Here is a 20,987-nt window from a genome sequence, read left to right on the forward strand (position 1 = left end):
GGTATCATTTATATTCACAATGTTGCAAACCATAACTACTACCTATTTTAAGTATTTTTCATCACCCTAAACAGAAATTCTATACCCATTCAACAATAACCAACACCCCACCCCTAGGCCCTGGTAACCTCTAATCTACTTTCTGTCTCTATGAACCTGCCTATTCTAGATATTTTTTTTTTTTTTTACTTTTCTTATGTTTTATTTTAACCTTGTTTCTTGACTAAGTTCGTATTTTAATTTATAACTGTTATAAACTAGGATGTTAAGAATGATGAACAGGGCAGCCCCTCAGAAAACCCATCACGTGGCAAAATTTTCCTTGTTCCCCCTCTCCTTCCTGTCCCTGGTTGCCTCTCACCTGACTGGACACACGGGGTGCACACCCAGAGTGGTCAGAGAGAACCCGGAGTGGTCTGAACACCTCCTGCGTTGCGGGAGGAGAGGGGCTGGTGGCCAGGAGCCCAGGTGGCTCCTGGAGATGGACCACTCTGGGCTCCCCTCAGAGGTCTGATTTGGTTCGGCCTCTGGGTAGCCAGTCTCCCCCAAGGTCAGCTGAGGCTAGTTTCCTGAAGGCTGTTCCTGACTGGTGTGCCGCCTCTGACCACTAGCCTTTCAGAGCCATGTCCTAAGGACTGGGTTCCAGTGATCCATGAGCCACCAGAATACACCAGGGGTTCCATCCTGAACGAGTGCCTGCTGAGGCGATTGTGTCCAGGAGGCCAGACTCACGTGTGCTCTCATGCAGGCGACTGAAGAAGGCAGCCCCTCTCTGCAACATCAGCATGGATGTTGGCCTCTGAGTCACCTTTGAAGCCAGGGTGGACCTGGAGGAAAGAGGTTGCCCTGGCAGGGGGGCTGGGGTGGAGTGGGGATGGGGTAGCAGCTTGGACGGTGGAGCCTCAGGTGCAACGTCCCTGAGCCACTGGGTGCCTTGTGGGATCCCACTGGATCTGTCCTTTCCTTCCTCCCTCCATTCACCACTCCCTTACTGAGTGCCTGCTGAGCTTCTGCACCTTGCTAAGTATTCCTCACAGAGCTCACAATTTCTTTATGGGACAAGGAAAAAGGCCACTAAACAAGGAAACCAATCAGACTTGGTCTGGCTTAGCTGTCCATCCTCTAGTTTCTACTGTGAAAAGTAGCATTGACCTCTAAGCTGGTGAAATGAAAATGTCATTCATTTAGAAAATATTCTGGCCCATTCTCAGACCTGAATATAAATGTCAGTTCTGTGAAGAAGCCTCTTCATGTTTATTCATAAAAGTTTATGCTTTCCTTTGACTAAAAGTTACTCTGCATGCTTAGTTGTTTCAGTCGTGTCCAACTCATTGCGACCCCATAGACTGTCGCCCACCAGGCTCCTCTGTCCATGGGATTCTCCAGGCAAGAATACTGGAGTGGGTTGCCATTTCCTCCCCCAGGGGATCTTCCCAACCCATGAATCAAACTTGCGTCTCTTATGTCTCCTGCATTAGCAGGCAGGTTCTTTACCACTAGCGCCACATGAGAAGCCCCCAAATTGCTCTGATTCCATTAAATAAGAGAATTCTATGTGCTTAGTATCCCAAGGAGGAGGGGTGGTTAAATTCTTCTATATGTGTAATTTTATTCTTTTCAAGGTCCTGTGTACATCAACAAAAAAGGAAAGATATTTTCTGTTATTAATTTCTAAAGTTACATTGTTGCATTTGTTAATATGTTTTTTAGCTAACTTCTTTTTATATTAAAGCAGGAGCTCCCTCTAGCAAGAAGACTGCTTCTGGGGTGCCAGCACATCTGGTTCCATCCCCAAGGCGCTTGGCGAAACTACAAGCAGATGGCCAGATAACACAGCATCTCTCTGGAAAGAGGATCCCCACAAATGTCCCTGAAAATCAGAGCCTAGCTCCCTCCCAGAACCAGGAGCTGACTCAGGAGGGAGCAGCCCCTCAAAAAGGGCTTTCTCCCGAGAGCCATGTCAGCGCTGAACCTCCTGCAGAGCCCAGCCCGTCAGCGGCTGGTCTTCCCCAGAAGGCCCAAGACTTATCCCCAAACCGAAAGGAAGGCGATGCTCAACAATCGGCTCTTTCTTCAAAAACAGCAACCACAAATCCGCCTGAGAATGAGGCCCAGACATCCGAGGTGAAAGCAGGTGAAGAGGGACAGCCTGCCACCACTCCTTCCCAAGGGCCTCTTCAGCGTCCTGACCTGCCGCCAGCCCAGGGCCCTCAGCTGGATCGGGATGAAGAATCAGGGGAGGCCAGGGTAACCCCCAGCAGCCCTCCCTGCTCTGAACTTCCACAGAGATCTGACCCAGCATCCTTCAGCCCCCGGGGAATCCAGGAGGGGGAAACCGGGTTAGCCAGCCTGCCAGCCAGCAGTTCCCATCATGATCCTCCCAGAGATCCCTCCGGCCCTGACGAGGTTAGGCCTGGACAACCTCCAGGAGGCTCTCGACAACCTCCCGAGGAGGGCGTCCCCAAAGCGGAAGTTGCCCGGGTCGACACTCCGTACCCACAAATGCCACATCCCCAGGACTCAACAGATACCCTACAGACCCAGGACAGGGGGGACCCCAAGACTCTTCCTCCCAGAAGCCGGCTGGCTCCCACCAGGCTGCCCCAGCCCCGGGTCCTCGCTCCGTTCCAGAGTCGGAGGCCCACGCCCAAACTCCTGTCACCCAGCAGGGAGGAGGCCCTCGGAACAGCCTCAGATCAAACTGTGACTCCCTCTCCCAGGCCCCTGGTAGCTCAGGACGAAGACCCCAGTAAACTTCCTCTCATCAGCTCCCCTCATTCCAAACAGCCACCCAACCCAAGCCCCCATCAGGGCCCTGGCCCCCAGCAAGTCCAAGAAGAGAAAGTCCAGGAGGTGAAACTCCCTCTTATCAGTCCTCCGGTGCAGGAGCCATCAGCTGCCCCCCACCCACCCCAGGAAGGGGAGACCCACTTAATCAAGCTCCCCCGAATTTCCACTCCTTTCTCAGAACAGCTGCCTCAGAACACGGCTCCTTCTGATTCGAGGTCTGCCAAAGAAAGGCAGACCCCCAAGGCAGGCCACTCCTCCAGCAAGAAGGTTCCAGATACGCATGCCTCACCCCAAAACCACAGGCCAGGACAGCCCACAGGAGCTAGGAAAAAAAAACTTCCTGGCCACGGAGAGACCCCTAAAGGGCCCACACACCTGAAAAGGGCACCACCTGGAGGCCCCCATGCAGCCTTGCAGCCAGAATCCCAGAGGAAGCCAACCCCCCGCAAGGCCCCTAGCCACCCCAACCCCAGCCCTCCCCGGAGCCCTCAAGGGAATCGGAGAGGAAAAGTCCAGATACCAGACATTCCTGAACCACCCGACACTGAACCAGTGCCTAAAGATGCCCAGGTCCAGGAAGAGAAAAGGGAAAACGTACATCATTCCAGGAAAAAGGCCCATGCCAACCTCCCCGCAAATGACCTGGTTCAGAAGGAAGCCAGCTGGAAGAAAGGACCGGCTTTGAAAAGAGAGGATTCTGAAGGTTTATCTCAAGAAAATGCAACTACCCTCAGTAGTGATCAAACAACTCCAGAAGGTCAACCCTCTCTCAGGAGACCCCCCCAGGAGTGAGGAGGTCTCTGCAGAGTCAGCACCGGAGAACTCTGCTGCCCGTGAGCATCCAAGGAGAAAAAAAGAGGGTCATAGAAGGGGTAGGTCTCAGACAGGAGAGACTTCTTCAGATCCCCCAGAGCAGGACAGCGTGGCCCCGTCCAGCAGTATGTCAAAGACACCCAAGCCAAGCAGGGAGCCAGCCAGACTGGACCGAGCTTCCAGGCAGCAAGCCAAAGAGAGAGGCACCTGGAAACACAGGGGAGCCCCAGGGAACACCAGCCCGGCTGCACCCCAGAATCAGGCATCTGCTGGGGAGCCCGGCAACCAGAAGGGAAGGCTTCAAGCTCAAGGCAGTCAGAGCACCAAGGTGTGAGCCATCCCGGGGCCACCAGGTCATTGACATCTGTGCCCCCTAAAGCTGTGCAAAGCTATGGTCAGGGCGCTATGGTCTGTATAGCAGCTTCCTCCTGCAACCCCTAGTCATTGTAGCTGGGAAGGCCTGCCATTGGATTCTTAGAAGGCAGCCGATCTATACACTTCAGTATCTCCTTTGAGGCTTGCCATCTCAGCCTGGAAAAGCAACCCTGTGGTGGTGGGGTATGCCAGCAAGTGGTTCCCCTGCTCCAGCAGACAGAGCAGGTCTGAAAGGTTGGTATCAGCAAAGGTGCTTTGTGTCCAGACTTACACGAATTCCAACATGATTGCAGGCTCTGTCTGAAGCAATGCCTTACAGCCACTAAGTTTTCTTTTGTTTTTCTTCAGTCGCTCAGTCGTGGCCAATTCTTTGCAACCCCTTGGACTGCAGCACACCAGGCTCCCCTGTCCTTCACCATCTCCCAGAGTTTGCTCAGACTCATGTCCATTGAGTCGGTAATGCCATCCAACCATCTCATCCTCTGTCGCTCCCTTATCCTCTTGCTCTCAGTCTTTACCAGCTTCAGGGTCTTTTCAAATGACTTGGCTCTTTACATCAGGTGGCCAAAGTATTGGAGCTTCAGCATCAGTCCTTCCAATGAATATTCAGGCTTGATTTCCTTTAGCATTGACTGGTTTGATCTTGCAGCCCAAGTGACTCTCAAGGGTCCTCTCCAGCACTACAACTTGAAAGCAACCATTCTTCGACTTTCAGACTCCTTTATTAGGAAAATCCATTTCTAGATTAGCAAATTCTCTTATGCTTCTTGCATTATCAAGGGTTCAAAAGCAAAAAGAACTCTGAGAAAGGAATCCTTTGTAGTTTCTTGGTCTCTCCCACCAACATTCCAATCCACGGTTAACTGGTGTGAAGAGGACAGGTTTTTTACATCCATGATAAGTGATCAAGTGTTTCAGATTTGTATTGGCATGTACTGCCTGAAACTGACCTTGTTTGAAATCAACACCTTCTTTCTCCCTTTGAACTGGAACCCTATGTAAATTAGCCCATGCCTTCATTATGCCTAACCAGCTGGCTAAAAGAATTAGAAGGGAGAAAATTGAGGCAAATCGGTTTTTTGTTTATCTGTTCATACCATCAGGATTCTTTTGCTGGCGAGTGTCAGGAATCCAACCTGAGCCAGCTTACACAAATCTATCAGAAGGGAGGGGAATATCTCACAAAGCCAAACTGGGGAGGGCAGAGTGGCAGAAGAACCTCAGAGAGACTGGGGACCATTTCAACACATCCAAACCTCGTCATCTCCAGGATTTTCATCATCTACTGGACTCTTGTCATCTCCTAGACTTCTGTCATCTCCAGGACTCTTACCATTTCTCATCTCTGTGTTTGCCTCCATGCTGGCTTCATTCTCTATGACATAAATGACTCTAAATCAGTTCTTGCACTTGGCAGGGAATATGACCGTCAGTCACTCCTAAAGTCTACGTTTGGTTTTACATCTGGCAGCTCCCACTATCAGAGAGGGATTAACTCAGGTGCTCCTTGGTCCAAAGATTAAAATATAGATATATATTTTTTCTTTTTTTTTTTCAGGGATGTTCTCTGATTGGCCTAATGTGAGTCAGATGCTCATTCTACAGCCAGTCTACTCTGGCTGGGGACGGGCACATTTAGATATACTCAATAAGTTCCATTCTGTGAATCCTATCATTCACATGAAAGAGAATAACTAAACAAAACAGCCAGTCTAAGATTTGACTCTGAAGAATTTACAAGACAGTCATTGAGCACTCTTACTGTGTGTTCAGTATCATACTACACTGTGCTTGGTATCCCGTGTTTTAAAAATGTCATTGATGACTACATTACCTGTAGCCTGTATAAATATGTCTTTATCTTACACAAAAGGCATGTCTTACCTTAACACATATCCCCCAAAATTGTATGTAGGTCAAGTGTTATTTCAAGTGCAGTAGAGGAAATTGATATTTTTTACAATCCACGGCGCAGGACTCCTCTTGTATAATGAAGAGCCTGTGATATACTAATAATTACCCTCTGATTTATCTGGTTTGTCTAAGATGAAATTAATAAGGTGAATTTTTTTAACATATCATAACTTATTTTTATGAAGTTAGTTCAAGTCCTCCGACAAGCATTGATTGAGTAGTTCATATATGCCAGACACTTTGATAGTTTCTATATAGAGTGAGATGATGAGGACACTTCAAGGAGCTCTGTCTCTTATCAAGGGAGACAGATAAGAGGGCTCATTACAACACCATGTGATTGGGGCAGCTGGAGGCCCCGCAGCAGGCGAGGGTAGGTTTAGCACCAAATAGAGAAGAAAACTCACTTATTAACTTTTCCAGAATGTCACGAGAAGAATACTAAGGAAGGACACTGATTCAGCCTGGGATGTGAGAACTGGATGAGAAAACATTTCCAAGAGGAAGTTACCCTTCAGCTAAGTCCTCAAGGTTGCAGAGTAGTCAGCAGGCTGACAGGAGAGGAGGGAAGTTCTTTCAGAAGGGAACAGCATATGCCTGAGCGGGGAGGTAAGAGCAGGCATGGCATCTTCTAAGGATCCAAATGTCAGGAGAGCTGTAGGTATATGTAGGTACTTGTAGATCCAAAGGACACTTTGTGCTATGCTAGTGAGCCTGGAAACTTGATCTGTTAGAAAACGGTGGGGAGCCATTGAATGGTTAAATGTTTTATCTTAGGGGGCTTCTGTCGTCTTGTCAGCATAGAGGATCACTTTAAGGAGGTCAATACAGATAGCCGGAACAGTGGCTGGAAAGCTGTTGCGTCAGTCCTGACAGGATGCTAAGGGGCTGAAGAAACAAGGCACATTGTTGCAGGAATGGGCAGATTCAAGATAATTGGATTGGATGTAGGGGGAGTGCAGACTGTGAAAGAGAGGAGGAAAATCAGGATAAGCACCCATTTTTTTCTGACCTGCGTGTGGGGCATTTTAGAGGCACAAATACCTCACTTAGGTGAAAAACTTTAGAAATTGATTTGGTTTCCTCCTTGAGCAGCTGTTTTGGAGGCTCATTAAGGAATTCGGGACTGCATCTTCATTAGGTCTCTAATGCAAAATAAGATGCCAAGTTTCCCATTTTCTGAATTGGAAGAAGCTCTAGCATCCTTCCCTGGGGTCCATGATGGTGTCCGGTTTGTGGTCTGGTCAGATAAACGTCTCTGAGTCAGTGCAGCTGGATATTTTGTCTGTGGTTCAAGGAAATGAGTAGAAAAGATTGCCATCTCCTCTCAGTGCAAGATTTTTAACAGCTGTTATTGATTTTCTTGGCATCGGGGACACTTCTGCTTTTTAATCATAGAATATAAACATTTAAAAATTGTCATTTTCCATCTACATTTACAAACAAAGTTCATATCACTTTCATTTGTTTTGTGCCTTAGCAAAGTGATTTTTATGGGGGAAAAAAAACAACGCTGTGGACTTTGGTCTCTCTATTAGCTAATACAATCCTCAGCTTTTTAGAAGAAGTCTGGTACCTAGTATTCAAATCAACAGAGGTAATAGTTCCACTGGGTGCCAAGAGCCTACTTCAAATATTTAAAGAGCTAAATCAGTTATTTCCAAATCTCAAAAGATAATTGGGTAAAGGGTAATTTGGTAATTTACAAAAGAGGAAATAAAAATGGACAAAAACTTATGTCAAAAGGTATTTAACTTTCACTGTCACTGTAAGTCAAAACAGATATTTTGGGGGTACCAAAATGGCAAAGATGGAAAACAAATGAATGCCTAGTCTTGGTGAGGCTGAAGGTAAACGCACTTTCGGTGCCATCACTGAGAAAGTAAATTGGCACAACTTCTCTGGCGGCAGCTTCACAGTGTCTGTCAAAGCCTTCAAACGTTGCATCTCTTTAACCTAGCAATTCTAATGTAAGAATTATTGTAAGGAAATAATTTATGCACAAGGATGTTCATTTTAATGTCTTTGTAATAAAATCTGGAAAGAATTTAGCCATCTAATGGGATTTCAAAAATAAGCTATGGGCAAAACGTTCTGGTACAGCTGTATGTTGCCATTATAATCATGTTGTAGAAGAACTGTGGAAGAGGAAAATACTTGTTACATATTAAGAAGAAAAAGGTGGCCCTAGTGGTAAGAAAAACCCGCCACCCAGTGTGGGACATGTAAGAGACGTGGGTCCGATCCCTGGGTTGGGAAGATCCCCTGGAGGAGGGCATGGCAGCCCGCTCCAGTATTCTTGCCTGGAGAATCCCCATGGACAGAGGAGCCTGGGAGGCAACAGTCCATGGGGTCACAAAGAGTCAGACACGACTGAAGCAACTTAGCACGCACACACAAGAAGAAAGCAGGTTAAGGAGGTATAGCTAGTATGGTTTCAGTTGTCAGCTCTGGATTGTTACATTGTGGGTAACTTTAGTTTTCTTTTTTATGCTTGTATTTTATAAATTTTCCACAACAAACCTGTGTTTATTCAGAAATAATTGTATAGAACTAAATTCTCACACCTGAAAGGCTGTCCTATGGAAGCAGCCTCCCAATGTTCTGTTTCGATTCGGCATAATGAGAACTTTCTAGGACTCAGAGTCCCGTCCAGAGGAGCACACAGGCTCTTCTCAGAACTGAGATGCTCTGTCGTGGGAATCTTACAGAAAGCCTCCCAAGGCTGGGTGGTTAGTTGGACTGGATGGATGTAAGGTTCCTTTTATAATCTCTGACCTGTTCATTACAACTGGCTCTCTGTGCTGGCTCTTGATGAACCCAGCAGCCTCTTTTATTAAACAGCTTAATGCTAGAAAATTGCAGTTCATATTCACTGGATCAGTGACTTTCAAACTTTTCAGTCCAAAACTTGTATCTAGGAGTACAGCTCATGATATCACAACTTACATAGAAACACACCTAGGAAACAAAGGTATGATGAAATACCTCCACTGTGGCAATAAAGTCTGATACTTCCTATTCTATTCAATCTTCATTTTTTTAAACTGCTACTCATGACCTACTCAACTGATTTCATAATTTAGTCTGCAGCCTGCAGTTTTTGCGGAGAAGGCAATGGCAGCCCACTCCAGTACTCTTGCCTGGAAAAATCCCATGGACGGAGGAGCCTAGTAGGCTGCAGTCCATGGGGTCACTAAGGGTCGGACACGACTGAGCGACTTCACTTTCACTTTTCGCTTTCACGCATTGGAGAAGGAAATGGCAACCCACTCCAGTGTTCTTGCCTGGAGAATCCCAGGGACGGGGGAGCCTGGTGGGCTGCCGTCTATGGGGTCACACAGTCGGACATGACTGAAGTGACTTAGCAGCAGCAGCAGCAGCAGCTGCAGTTTTTGAAAGACCCTGGACTGAATGCTCTGGAGCTTTGCTGTGGTGCTGCTCTCGGATGCCTACCAACCAGATGCTTCTCTGCTCAGGTTGTCTTCGGGTGAGGTGGGATGGAGTGGCATGATTTATACTGAATTATTTTCTGTGACAATAGAAGGATTCAGTGTATTAGCAGTTACGCTCTTTGGCAGTGTGAGGGCTCTGGATAAGGTATATTGAAATTTCTTATGTATAGTATAAAGTCTTTATGTTAAGCTGAAAAAAAAATAATCTTGCTCAATAGTGTTTTAACCACTAAGTCTTTAGCTGGTTGCCTTTCCTTTTGCTCCATGACAACAGTGAAGGCCACTTTGTTACTATAAAGGTTCATCCAGATCATAGTGTGTCTGTAAATGAATGTAATTACTTACTTGAAAGTGTTAGTCACTCAGTCATGTCCGACTCTTTGAGACCCCCATGGACTATAGCCTGCCAGGCTCCCCTGCCCATGGAATTCTGCAGGCAAGAATACTGCAGTGGGTACCCATTCTCTTCTCCAGGGAATCTTCCCCACCCAAGGATCCAACCCAGGTCTCCTGCATTGCAAGCAGATTCTTTACCAGCTGAGCCACCAGGGAAGCCTCAATTAATTGCTTGGTTCAACTTAAAGATAGTCATTCTAGAAATCTTATTTCTTTATTGACCAGGCATTCAGAAAAGAGAATAAGAAGAGACTGTTTCTTTGTGTTGATGATAAATAATGTTAGACTACCAAATCTTTCATCTCAAAGGTGATTATGAGAAAGCAGTCCTGATTAGCAAAAGCTGGAGATCTTTTTTTTTTTTTTAAGTTTGTAACCTTAGAAATTCATGATTTCAGAAAACATTGAGTCAAAATTATCATTGGAAATTCCAGTTCCAGTGCAATCTAGCTGTGTGACCTTAGGCAAATTACAAAGCTCTCATGTATAAAATGGGGATACTAGTAGTACCTGTTCACAAGATTATTGTGAAGATTAAATGAGCTAATATATTGAAAAATACCCAGAACAGTGTCTGGCACATAGTAAGTACTTATATGTGTGTTTGTACATTAACATGTAAGCAGCAAAAAATTTTTTCTAATATCGTCTTATCCTTAATTGGAAAGGACAACATTGTTCAAACTAGGTGGAAATATTTGACAACTGATGTGGTTTTTTCATAGGGCTTTCCAGGTGGCTCAGTGGTAAAGAATCTTGCTGCCAGTGCAAGAGACTCAGGGGACTCAGGTTCAGTCTCTGGGTGGGGAAGATCCTCTGGAGGAGATAAGGCAACCCACTCCAGTGTTCTTGCCTGGAGAATCCCATTGACAGAGGAGCCTGGTGGGCTACAGTCCATAGAGTCGCAGAGTCTGACACAGCTAAGTGACTTAGCACGTACGCACACACAGAAAAGATTTGTAGTAGCACCTGGAACATAGTGTGCTTGGTAAATGTTATCTTTTTTTTTTTTTGCCATTATTATGTCATTGATATATCAAAGGCATTTATGTTCCACGTTTCAGGTTGGTTAAATCGTAAATGCCATCAAGGTATATGATTGAGGAAGAAACTACCAGATAGTGGGCATTTTGGTTTCTATTTGTGGTAAATTGAAGCCAAGACTGGCTTCTATAAGCTACCAGATCTAAAGTCCCTTAGTTTACAGGGACAAAGATAGCAAAGGTAAGAAATAAAAGAAAGATGTATTTGCTTGAAAAGTGACCAATGAAACAACATCTTTGAAAATGCTCTTAAGGAATAAGCCCTTGCAAGCAGAGACCACACTTAGCCAAGGTGGGATGTAGGCTTGGGCAGAAATCACATGAGAAATTTAGTTCTCAAAACATTTTGCTCCAAGGAGAGGAAACCTTTAATCTGTGTTCAAGCTTCCTGAAGGTTTTTATCCTATTTCTTGCCAGCCATAGCTACTCTTTCCTTCTCCTCTCCTTTTCCCAAATATTATACACATCCAGATCTTATTCATCATTTCCACTCTTGACTTTATCTGCCCTACATTTTATCTCCTTCAAAGTGTCAATTAACTACTTCCTGATAAACTCATACATTTTTAAAAAACCCTGAAATTCAGGGTAATGTTATGTGTTTTATTTAGGACATTCTGAATACAGTGTCCAAATACTGAACCCGTTAGTTCAACTCTGCTGAAGACACTTCAAAGTATGGAGTTCAATGGATAGAAGTATTCTTTTTGTACCTCATAATTTCTGTCTTAGAAGATACAGCCACATGCTTTCCTTTATGGTATAGAATCTGTTCTCTGTTTAAATAACTGGTTATTCCTTTGATTGGACACTAAAGAATATAGCACTTTACTGTTAGAATAGTTTAGTACAGTATTAATTTTATCATGTATAACATGAACATTATTACTATATTTTTTAGACTCATATGGTAGCTTTCTACTACAAAAGCTTATTTCACTATGGAAAACTGTTATGGGTATTATGTGAAATGATTGTTTTTCTAGTTGCAGTTATTCCTTTCTCAGAAGAACAGATAGACAAGACTTTTAAGATTTAAATCTGTCCTGGAAAAAAATGTCTTCTTTCGGCCCCATTGGTTTTGTGTTAATACTTTCTAGTGCACTGAGCAATTTTCCACTACAAATTGTGTAACTAGCCTATTAAAAATAAATAAATAAATAAATATTTAAAATTGTGTAGCAGATTATTGCGCTTTAATTTGTTTCTGGTCCTTTTTATGGTTACATATTTCAGCACTGAAACTTTCACAGAGATTTTTGTAGCTATTTGCATTTTATATATGTATATGTAATCATGGTAGGCATATATTACTCTTGCTAATTAAAAAAAAAAACCTCACTACTACCAAAATAAACATGTTTTTTAAGCCCCATTTGAGTGGGGAAAGAAAGGAATGATTCTGGCTGTCTGAGAACTTTTGTGTGAAAATTAAAGCCTACTTCCAAGTCATACGTTTCCATGTGTTTTCAAAGAGAGACAAACTCTGGTGCTGATTCATTTATTTTGTTGTTGTTGCAAAGTTTTATTTAACTGTTTAAAAATAAAAGATACACTTAAAAGTGTTCAGGAGCTTCCCTGTTGGCTCAATGGTAAAGAATCCGCCTGCCAATGCAGGAGACATGAGTTCAGTCCCTGATCCGGGAAGATCCCACATCCTGCGGAGCAACTAAGCTTGTGCCCTGGAGCCCAGGAGCTGCAACTACTGAGCCCCATATGCCACAACTCCTGAAGCCCTTGCGTCTTAGAGCCCGTGCTCTGCAACAAGAAGAGCTACCGCAATGAGAGGTACCACAGCTCGAGAGTAGCCCCTGCTCTCCACAACTAGAGAAAAGCCCGTGCAGCAGTGAAGACCCAGCACAGCCAAAAATAAAGAGAAAAAAGAAGTGTTCAGTCTCATGTCTTTAGACAATAGAGTGACTTAGTTGCTTTGCTAAACAAGTAATCTTACAGCTATAGAAAAATTGGTAATCGAAATAGGGATTTTTATTTTTAAAAATATTTACAATCTGACTCCCAAATTCTAATTTTATTACTAGTTATTAAAATGACTATGTGCCTATGATATCAGATCATCAACATTTTTTCTTTCCTCCTTTTTTTGCAGTACAAGGTCTTTTTTCGTTTGTGTAATAATGTGTTACGAAAAATACACAAATGTTTTATCTTAGGTACATGCCTTCTACTGCATTCGTTATTTGGTTGGATTCTGTGCTCGTTTTTTAAACGTCTTATATAAATATTATTTTAATTCACTGCAAAAGGGTATAATTCTAAATAAAGTCTAAGTTATTTTGAATTCATTTGAGATATAGTTCTGGTTGTTCCAGATATTTCATTTATATTTTCCTGTATTTGGTAATGATACCAATCCATAAAATAACTTGAAAATCTGTTATGCATCAGTAAATTCATTTATGCTTCATTGTAGGTGTTTAAGTAAATATAACTAGCTTATATACTGAAGAACTTGGTAATTTTTGTGGACTGTACAATGACTTATATATAATTTAATGTTGCCTCAAGTTTGACTTTAATTTAGATACTTTGAATAACATCACTTTAAGAAACTTTGTTGCAGGGTATTATAACCAGTAATTATGATTTTTTAATAACTGAAAAGTAAGATATCTTCTTCATTAATGTATCAAGACATTTGAAACTATATTAAGAACTGTATGAAACTCTTTACTATAGGAGTCCAAGTCTCAAAAGTAGTGGCATTTCAATGTAGTCTAATAGTAATCTAAACACATTATCTTTGCCCAGAATGTTTTGTTGCTGAGAAACCATTAAGACTGTTGAATTATAGCTGCATTGTATCATTGGATAGAACTTGGTTTGTTGACATTATGGTACAATTGACTTATGGGTGAGAAAGCTGGAAGAAGGGACCCTGACACAAATACGATACATTAAGTAAGCTTTTATATAGAGAGGATCATTTCTATGGAAATTATAGCTTCTGTTTCTTTAAATTTCATCCTTTTTTATTTTTCAGATTCATCTGGTCTTTTTCACAATGCTCTCTTCTTTTTTTTTTTTTTTTAACAATGCTCTTAAGAGCCTCATCAAGAGAACAAATGTTTTGGGTTTTGTTTGTTTGTTTTAATGAGTATAAGATTCAGTCAGCCCTTCCCTCTCTTTTTGTTTTGTTTGTCTTGCCTCAGCCCTGCTGAATTCTTTACTGTAATTCAGTTGTGTTAAGCATGCTTCTGGGTGTTTATACAAAGCCATCCTCTCTGCCTGATATGCTTTTGCCCCATATCAAAGATATCAAGGTATTTGAATGCCTTCCTTTATAACTTTAGACCACTGTGCAGATGTCACTCCTTAGGAGGATTTCCTTTGACCATCATGCTATCCCTCACTCTGCCTCCTTATCTGCCTTCCTGGTTTTAATCTACCTGACATTATCCGGTGTGTTATTTGTCTCCTCTCCAACACGAAAATGTAAATCCCACAGGTCAAGGACATTTTATTTACTGCTGTATCCCCAATACTCAGTGCCTGTCTGGCACATAGTAGGTGTTCAGCCAATATGGGTTGGATGGCTTTTCCATCAGAAGACTTAATAGAGGATGTTTCCACATAACAATTGTCTCCTATTATCTCTGTGATTGTTACAAACTTAATTACTTCAATGTCCCTTTTCAAGTGCTCTGTCACCTGGAATTTCCTTGGGTGTGGATTCATGCATTTGTTACATCTTCTGAGTCTCTCCCCTTCAAGACAGGTGTTGAATTGTGGAGCTTTAGACTTCCCTACTGTGGTTAAAAATTTATCTGTCTGCAACAACTTTTATCTTGCTTTTTTTTGTTGGCTGCGGTGAGGATTGCTATGCAATTTGGTAGGAGTTCGAGTTCAGATTCTGTACCAGCACACAGCCCAGAATTAAAGGTCTGATTTCCCATGGGTGTTTCTATCCTCGGTGTAGGTGAGTCTGTGCCCAGACTAAGTCCTGAGATTTCCAGACATGCCTTTTCCAACTTCCCACCTAATAAAGATCCCAGGTCTTGTCCATGAAGCACACAGGGATTGGCCTTGCCTCTCAGTCCAGAAATCTCAGGCCCGAAACATTCTGACCTCTTAGTATCAATGTCTTCTCCTCTGACTTGGAATCTTCACTTCCAGCACCTGAAAATGTTTCTTGGTTTTAGTTTTGCTCTGTGTGAAAAACACACTTCTGTTATATGTTATCCACTATTCAATTTTGTCTTGAGTTGGGGCTCGCCTCCCACATCTGTTCAGTCAGCTGTATTGCTACTGTGGAGATGATTTATTTTGACATTTTTATAGCAATACTGAAAATGGTGATATTCCTAATACATCCAAAAGTATTTACACTTGGCCCCATGATACATGAGCAGTGATAGAAATTTAGATTCTTTATATTCTAGGTCTATGGACATTCTAATGTTTTAAAGGAAATTTTAGACATTTGTGTATAAATTCTGCTAAATAGTGACCTCATCATCCATTCCATTATTTTTAAAAGTTTTTTCTTAGCATTGCATGTTTATTATTATTTCAGCCTTTTAGGACAATTTTGTCAAAAGGAAAGTAACTATAAAGGGGACTTTTCAGTTAAGTATCTGGAAGCCTTTAATTCCATTCATAAGTCTTTACTGATCGAACATGAAGTATACTCCCAGAACGTTTCTACTAGGTGATTCCCTTTATAATTTTCAATAATAATTATTATTGCACTCTTAAGACATATTTTTAGTTATCTTACTTTCAAGTTGACACGCACAGACTTCAAGTATACACTTTGCTGTGTTTCAGCAAATCCAGATACAAAACATTTCCCTCACTTCAGAAAGTTGTTGTATCCTATTTTATGCCTTTTATTTTAAACCTTATTTTTTTCCCTAGCAGATGTTAAGAAACCTCAGCTGAAACCTGAAAAGACTTCTAAGAAGTTAAGAGTTTCAAATGAGTTTGAGTCCCTGGATTTTGCAGACAGAAACTACTTTGTGAAATTATGGGCCAGACTTTCAGGCAAAAAAACGCCAGTGGTAAGAAGGGATAGAAGGGGAGGGGGAGGCCGCAACTGAACATTCTGCAGTTCAGACAACAAGGACATTGGATATTTTAACACTAAGTTTCACCACAACTGTTCTCTGACAGTGTCAGCTGAAGACAAGCCCCCCACCCCCCACACACTTTCTACACCTCTAAGAATAGGCATGAGTTCTAAAAGTAGAATATTCAGTGTAGATTTTGGGAGTAGCTTTTCCCCAGGCTCCTAGTCAAAACTCGGATACTCAGTTCTTCTAGTTAACAGGCACAGAAAACCACTACACAGAATTAATACTGTAAAATATACATATTTCAAGGGAAAACTTGCTTTGATGTTGAGATACAATTTTGAATATTCTTGTGCTGAGCCTTCAAAGCAAGTCCACTCAAAGAGTCCATGTTTTATAAGCTTGCAGTACGTAGACTTTCCTATAACCTTAATCCCTTTCTTCGAGAACTTAGAGAAGTCAGGACGGACAGGAGTTGGCCTGCATTAACATTAGGTCATGTTCTTTTCCTGTTTGTGATGGGTTTTCTGTGAATGTTGGGAATACAGAGACCTAAATCATTGCCACTTCTGCAGAAGTGATCCTGGAGTATAGGAAATGTCCCATTTGCTTATGCAAAATAAACTGCATCTAGAATTGTTCCTACCTACTAGAATCTGTGGGAAATCAAATATCAGTCATTAGGAGTGGGGATCACTCCCAGTCTTTGGATTAAGTTCAAGAATCCTGAGGTTTACACCATCCTGGAAATTTAGCGAAGGGAAGGGCCCCTGGTCTCCAGACTATCATGGTTACCATGGCAATGCACCTTGTCTGAAACCCTGAGTTCCATTCCAAGCCAGTGGCTCTGGTATTCTCCAGATCTCCTCCTGCAAGTACCTTCACCCAGTGCCAACTCCTAAGATCTCACCACACCCTAGGAGCTCCCTCAACATGAGGGGCCAATCAGCCTCTGTCCTTGTAGTTCTGGAAAGCCCAGCTCTTTTTTTTTTTCCATCACTTTCTCTCTGCACCTGCTCTCCCATCCTCCTTGGATGGTACATCTTTATGTTCCTTTGAGCTTAGACTTTCAAATATAAGTTCTTTGTTTCACCTCCCAGAGCATGGTGTATCCAGACTGTGAACTCCAGAACACACGTTCTTGGCCACCTTTATTCTTTTCTTTTTTTCCTCTAATATATTTAAAAAAAGATTTCCACCTTTATGTATTTATCCATTTGGGTTGCAGTGCTGCCCACAGCATGTGAGATCTTAGTTCCCAAACCGGGGATCAAACCCACAGCCCCTGCATTGGAAGCCCAGAGTCTTAACCACTGGACCACCAGGGAAGTCCCTTGGCCACCTTTATTCTTTAATGATAAATCTGTGTCTTAACAACCAGAACCAGCTCATGTCCCATTTAGGTTGTCCTGCCACTAAACCTCATACACACTGATGGGAAACACAGCATTGCCTCGCAGCCTTTGCCTGTTAGTGTGTATCCATGCTTTATTTAAACATGACCAACCTGAATGTTACCTGCTCGAAAGTTTTCAGGTCCAATTAAAGACAGCTTTTCTCTGGTCAACGGCACTCAGGTACTCAGGAGTGAGAACAGAGGAACGGAGATGAAATACACACACACTGGGTTCTCAGCTATAATTCATCTCCAGCATCTCAACATAAAATTCATGAACATTATGGAGGAACTGGAGAGGAGAGGGTATGATCAAAAGGCAATGTGAGAGTAGAAGGGGCCACGTTGGTGGGGGGAGGGGAGCAGGTAAGCAGACCACATGTCAAAAATTCTCATGAACTTTGACATGCCCAGGGTCATGCCTTATTTGCAGCCTCCTCCCTGAGAAACTGTTCAGCCCCCATAATCCAGGGCTTCTAGAGCCTAGTGTGGAAATACGCTGTGTTCTGTGTTAGGGGGTTGGCAGTTTCTCATCCATGATGACAACAGCTCTCCAGCCCCTTGCAGCCCGAGGTTCTGATAACTTCGCTTGCCAACACTGGTGGAGATAAAATGTAACAGAGTAGTTTCATAGAAAAGCAAATCAAATCCCCCCAAGAAGCAACAGATTCACTCCTCAGAAATGAGAGCAGAGGTAGTGCTAAATTGCTGCTGTCATACACATGAGGTGAATTTGCCTGAGATTATTTTTAGTGCCTCATTTTCTTGTAAAGATTATGAAAATTCAATGCTATTTTGAAATTTTAAGTGTTTAGCAACTTTTAGGATAGTTCATAGGTTATCCACCTCTTGCACAGCTGTTATAATGCTGCAAAATGAACAACAACCTTCTTAAGATCATCACATCAGAAGTTTAATGAAATGTTATGATGTTATGGTGGAGATCATAAATAGCCTTTGTGGTTGTTCAGTTTCTCAGCTCAGTCATGTCTGACTCTTTGTGACCCCATGGACTGCAGCACACCAAGCTTCCCTGCCCTTCACCATCTCCCAGACCTTGCTCAAACTCATGTCCATTGAGTCGGTGATGCCATCCAACCATCTCATCCTCTGTCATCCCCTTCTCCTCCTGCCTTCAACCTTTCCCAGCATCAGTGTCTTTTCCAATCAGTTGGCCCTTCGCATCAGGTGGCCCAAGTATTGGAGCTTCAGCATCAGTCCTTCCAATGAATATTCAGGGATGATTTCCTTTAGGATTTAAAACAGACTTTATGCATCATTTATAATTTGAAAGGGGCTTTCATGTAAATTATCTCATGTACCCCTCATTGCAACCCTTAGGAGAAGCTATTTTAATTCATTTTAACTTTCCCAGCATAAATCCCTATGTATTTTTGAAACTTTTTATTGGATTGGGGAAACTAATTGCAACTTCCTCGGTCAGATATCTATATTGTAAATTATTCATCCCCCAAGATAGAAAATGTTTGTACTTTTTGGTATTTAGTGATGGTAATGGGGTGTTGGTGAAATACTGGAGGAAAACCTCACAATCTGTCATATTTCAGATTCATACTTATAATCAGATATATTCAGTCAGTTACTGTGTGTGCAATAATCTGATAAAACTAAAAAGACAGTAAGTCTGTATCATCGAGAGAGAATCTCATTAGAAACATGTAAGAAATAATACGACATGTTAATAAAAATTGCCACATTTAAATTGTAGTCTTCATAAAAATATTTTTGTTTTATAAACTTTTATTTCTTTCTACTGGACAAATATTGTTTTGTAGGCCTTTTTTTTTCTTTCCACATATTCAGCAATCTCTCTTAAGAAGAGGATGATTATAGCTATTTTAACATCTGACATATTTTTAACATCAATATAATTATAGATCGTATTTCTTGCCTAGGAAAGAGAGTCTTTGGCGAGACAGTATGAGACAGCCCGGCAGACCCTCATGGGAAACACACCTCCTCAGCACACGTTCCTATTTCAAAGGTAGATATTTGTCACGTGTGTTTATAGTTGGGCATCTTTAGATTGATTATTTAGTATCCAAGTATACCAAATGAATCCTAAATCATCAGCATAACCAGGGACCTTTGTACTAAAATGGACCTGTTCTAGAAGTTGTATTTCCCTTTCATTTATACATGTTTTTAAAGGCACAGTATACTCAAACTGTTGCTAGAAACATGATTTTTTGCAATCTTTGAGGACTGCAAAGGATGATATTTCTGGTCGTGTTTGAATATAAGTATCTGCCTTCACCAAGGCTTTGATGATGGAAGGTTAATTTTATCCTATTGAATATCCTATCCTTGTCTTTCCTGAATCTCAAAACAATAGTAGTTAATGATTTGTGGGATCATTTATTTAATGTCTCCTTTCCACATTAAACTGTAAATTCCATGAGGATGGGACCATTGTATCTTTATTAATCCATGAATTCTCCATCCTTAATATGCAATGGTTCACTTAGTCCCTGATGCATAGTAGAGGCTTCATAGATATTGTTGGCTATAATAATTACTGTACTATTAATTATCACAGGTGACGAGGCACATTTCAACTTTAAGATGTACTCAAAATGAATAACCAGGATGTTTATGAAATGTTTGTGTTTTATTTTCTCATGAGTGTTACAGGCTTCAGTATTCTGAATTCTCTTTTCTGTGTGACCTTTTGGAAAGTTCAAGTAGTAAAGTGAAGCCCCTGTTTTGAGAAAGTTACTAAGAGCACTGACAAGACCTTAATTATAGTGTTTTAAAGAGCTTTTTAAAGTGCAGTGATTCAAGAAAGCAGAATGCAAAAGCCATTTTAAAATGTTTTTCAATTTCACTTCTTTTTATTGTCTGTAATTTTAAGCTATCTGTTGAAAATCTTTAACCCAATATAAATTAAGTTTTATCTTTGTCTTCTATGTAGCAAAAAAACAAGTGTGATTTCTTTTCTCCATATTGGCAAGCTATCTTTGGATAGTCTGATTCTAAAGGCAGGCTGTGTGGAATATACAAAGTTCTACTGGAGGAGGGGGCACGGGTGGTAGTCAGGAGATGGGCAGTATACCCCAGAGCAGCTAAAGTAGGGGATTGTCCGACCTCTGACCAGCTGAGCGGCCATGCCTACTGACACACTGTGGACACTAAGTTAGTTTAAATCTGAGCCTCTAATAGGTCATACAAGGGCAGAAGGGTGCTCTGAAATTTGCATGCATTTATATGCAATCAGTCTACTTTGCACATAGCAACTCTATTTAGCAAGTCTGGAGTGAATAGCAGTAGGATTTATTCACTAAAAGTAGTTAATGATTCTTTCAAGTCACTCTCTCTGGAAAAACAGGCTGGTATAGATGAAAAAAGGATATTTTATTCTAGAGTTCAGTAGAAAGTAAAACAGTAGAATTTTTATAAATATTTTATTCTGATATAGTTTCAAAGTATTAGATTACAAACAAAACTGGAAAATATCTATTTCAGTTTTCATAGTTGATAAATTGCTGGACTTCACTTAACAAATAGGTGAGGCTTTACAATAGAATATGCACTAATCAACAGGAAGATAATCTGCCTATATTAATGTCTTAATGGATAAGGAATATTCAGAAAAATACAAATTTGCTTAATCTACAAATTAAAATGTAATACCAGTGTCTAAGACAAGCTCTGATGTGTTTGTAAGTGTATACATTACATTATTCCAAATAGACTTTGCTGTCAAATGCATTTACTTTGGATGTAAGAGTCAGTATTTAGGTATAATGTG

The 20,987-nt window shown here is 41.8% G+C and overlaps 1 protein-coding gene across 4 annotated transcripts in view; it reads left to right on the forward strand.

Moving 5' to 3' along the window:
* Positions 1–20,987, forward strand: part of LRGUK (leucine rich repeats and guanylate kinase domain containing) — a 121,443-nt gene that overhangs the window by 89,336 nt on the left and 11,120 nt on the right. For 2 of the 4 annotated variants that reach the window (XM_081532923.1, XM_081532922.1), the window contains exons 16-17: positions 1,733–4,212; positions 6,316–6,501. In XM_081532923.1, coding sequence (XP_081389049.1) covers positions 1,733–3,582 — 1,850 coding nt within the window. In that variant the 3' untranslated portion in view covers positions 3,583–4,212; positions 6,316–6,501. Of the gene's footprint in view, positions 1–1,732; positions 4,213–6,315; positions 6,502–15,667; positions 15,808–19,131; positions 19,221–20,987 lie in introns of those variants that run through there. The other 2 variants (XM_081532925.1, XM_081532926.1) reach the window with 2 other exon arrangements.

This window comes from Giraffa tippelskirchi, chromosome 10, assembly GCF_054371585.1.
Source record: "Giraffa tippelskirchi isolate mGirTip1 chromosome 10, T2T-mGirTip1v1.2.pri, whole genome shotgun sequence".
In the NCBI taxonomy this organism is placed as follows: Eukaryota; Metazoa; Chordata; class Mammalia; order Artiodactyla; family Giraffidae; genus Giraffa; species Giraffa tippelskirchi.